Consider the following 1332-nt stretch of genomic DNA (forward strand, 5'->3'; position numbering starts at 1 on the left):
ACCCGCGCTACTAGTAATCATCTACCTATAAGCTTTTCCCTAGTAGTGCGGGGAGACATAGTTGCCAGTGAAAACCGAGCCGATGGCAGGCGATGGCGGCGTTCTGCGTCATTAAATTGATGAAGGCATCATCATGTAACTACGGTCGATCCACTCGTGCTGCTTCGAGGAAAACCCTAGGATCTGGTCTTCCAGATCGGATGATGGCGGTACTACGTTGTCGTTTTCTCTCTTCAGAGCATCGTTTGTGGAGCAGAGCTGGAAGACAGAGGCAGGAGGTGGAGCGGCTTTGTCTCGCATAGAGCTTTCGGTGGAGATGTCAAGTCATGCTTGGCCGACAGGTGCTATGCTGTGTCATGCCTGATCGGCAGGTGCTACGCACGACAGATCTTCCAGAATCTTCACGGCTGGACGGACGAGGGCGGGATGGTGGCGCCGTTGGGCACTGTGGTGGCGTCGACGGATGGACGAACTAGCAAGGATGATGCAGATCTCTCTCCTGAAGATGGGTCAGTGGTTCGATGATGATGGCAGCCTCTAAAACGTGTGCATGTGTGGTGTATGTTTTAGATCTGCTGCACCGACTGTGCGTTCTGATACGTTATGTGGGTGGATCGACGGCGGCACCGGTTTTAGATATGGGGAGTGAGAGGACTCCACATTATCGAGTTTTGTAGGTGTGAGTGGTGGCTTCGGATGGCTTGATGTATGTTTTTGTTAGACCTATGTTGACTAATAAATAAAGATGGCTGTATGCATCGATTGATGCAGAGGCCGAGGGACTTAACCTCCTTTTCCAAAAAAAACTCTTGTTTCCATAACTAATCCCATACAGTAGTACTATAGAAACGTTTTGATCTTGTAGATGTTAGTAACAGATACATCATGACGAATCAAGTGCAGATATCACACATGTGACGTGTTATTCTAACCACCTATTTGGCGGCAAATGAGTATTACGTGTGGAAAGTTGAGATACATGTTTATCCCCTTGTTTGGGTAGCAGGGAATTCATAAAGGGATTACCCAAACGATGACAACATAAAACATAAGTCACAATGAAGGGTCAAGATATTCTATGTAAATCAATTCCTTTTGTTCTCACCCCTCCCCTGTAAAATAAAATGGTGGGAGTTAGACTCTAGACTCCCACGTGTAATCCCTTCTAAATTCCATTAGCTTTTTAGAGCATCCCTAGCCGGTCTCTGCCATGTTCTCCACTTTAAATGCTCCAACCATGGGCGCTTATAGGCGCCGGTGCCCCGGCGGAAAGTTTCGGCCGGTCGAGCCTAGGCCGTTGGATGTGAGCCGCGCGGCCGCTGGATCTAGGCA

At 48.5% G+C, this 1332-nt stretch overlaps 1 protein-coding gene across 1 annotated transcript in view; it reads left to right on the forward strand.

Annotated features, from left to right (window-relative positions):
* Window positions 1-1332, forward strand: part of LOC119284213 (disease resistance protein Pik-2-like) — a 6689-nt gene that overhangs the window by 417 nt on the left and 4940 nt on the right. The window contains exon 2 of the mRNA XM_037563428.1: window positions 372-509. Coding sequence (XP_037419325.1) covers window positions 372-509 — 138 coding nt within the window. The remainder of the gene's footprint in view (window positions 1-371; window positions 510-1332) is intronic.

The sequence above is a fragment of the Triticum dicoccoides genome, chromosome 4A (assembly GCF_002162155.2).
Source record: "Triticum dicoccoides isolate Atlit2015 ecotype Zavitan chromosome 4A, WEW_v2.0, whole genome shotgun sequence".
NCBI lineage: Eukaryota > Viridiplantae > Streptophyta > Magnoliopsida > Poales > Poaceae > Triticum > Triticum dicoccoides.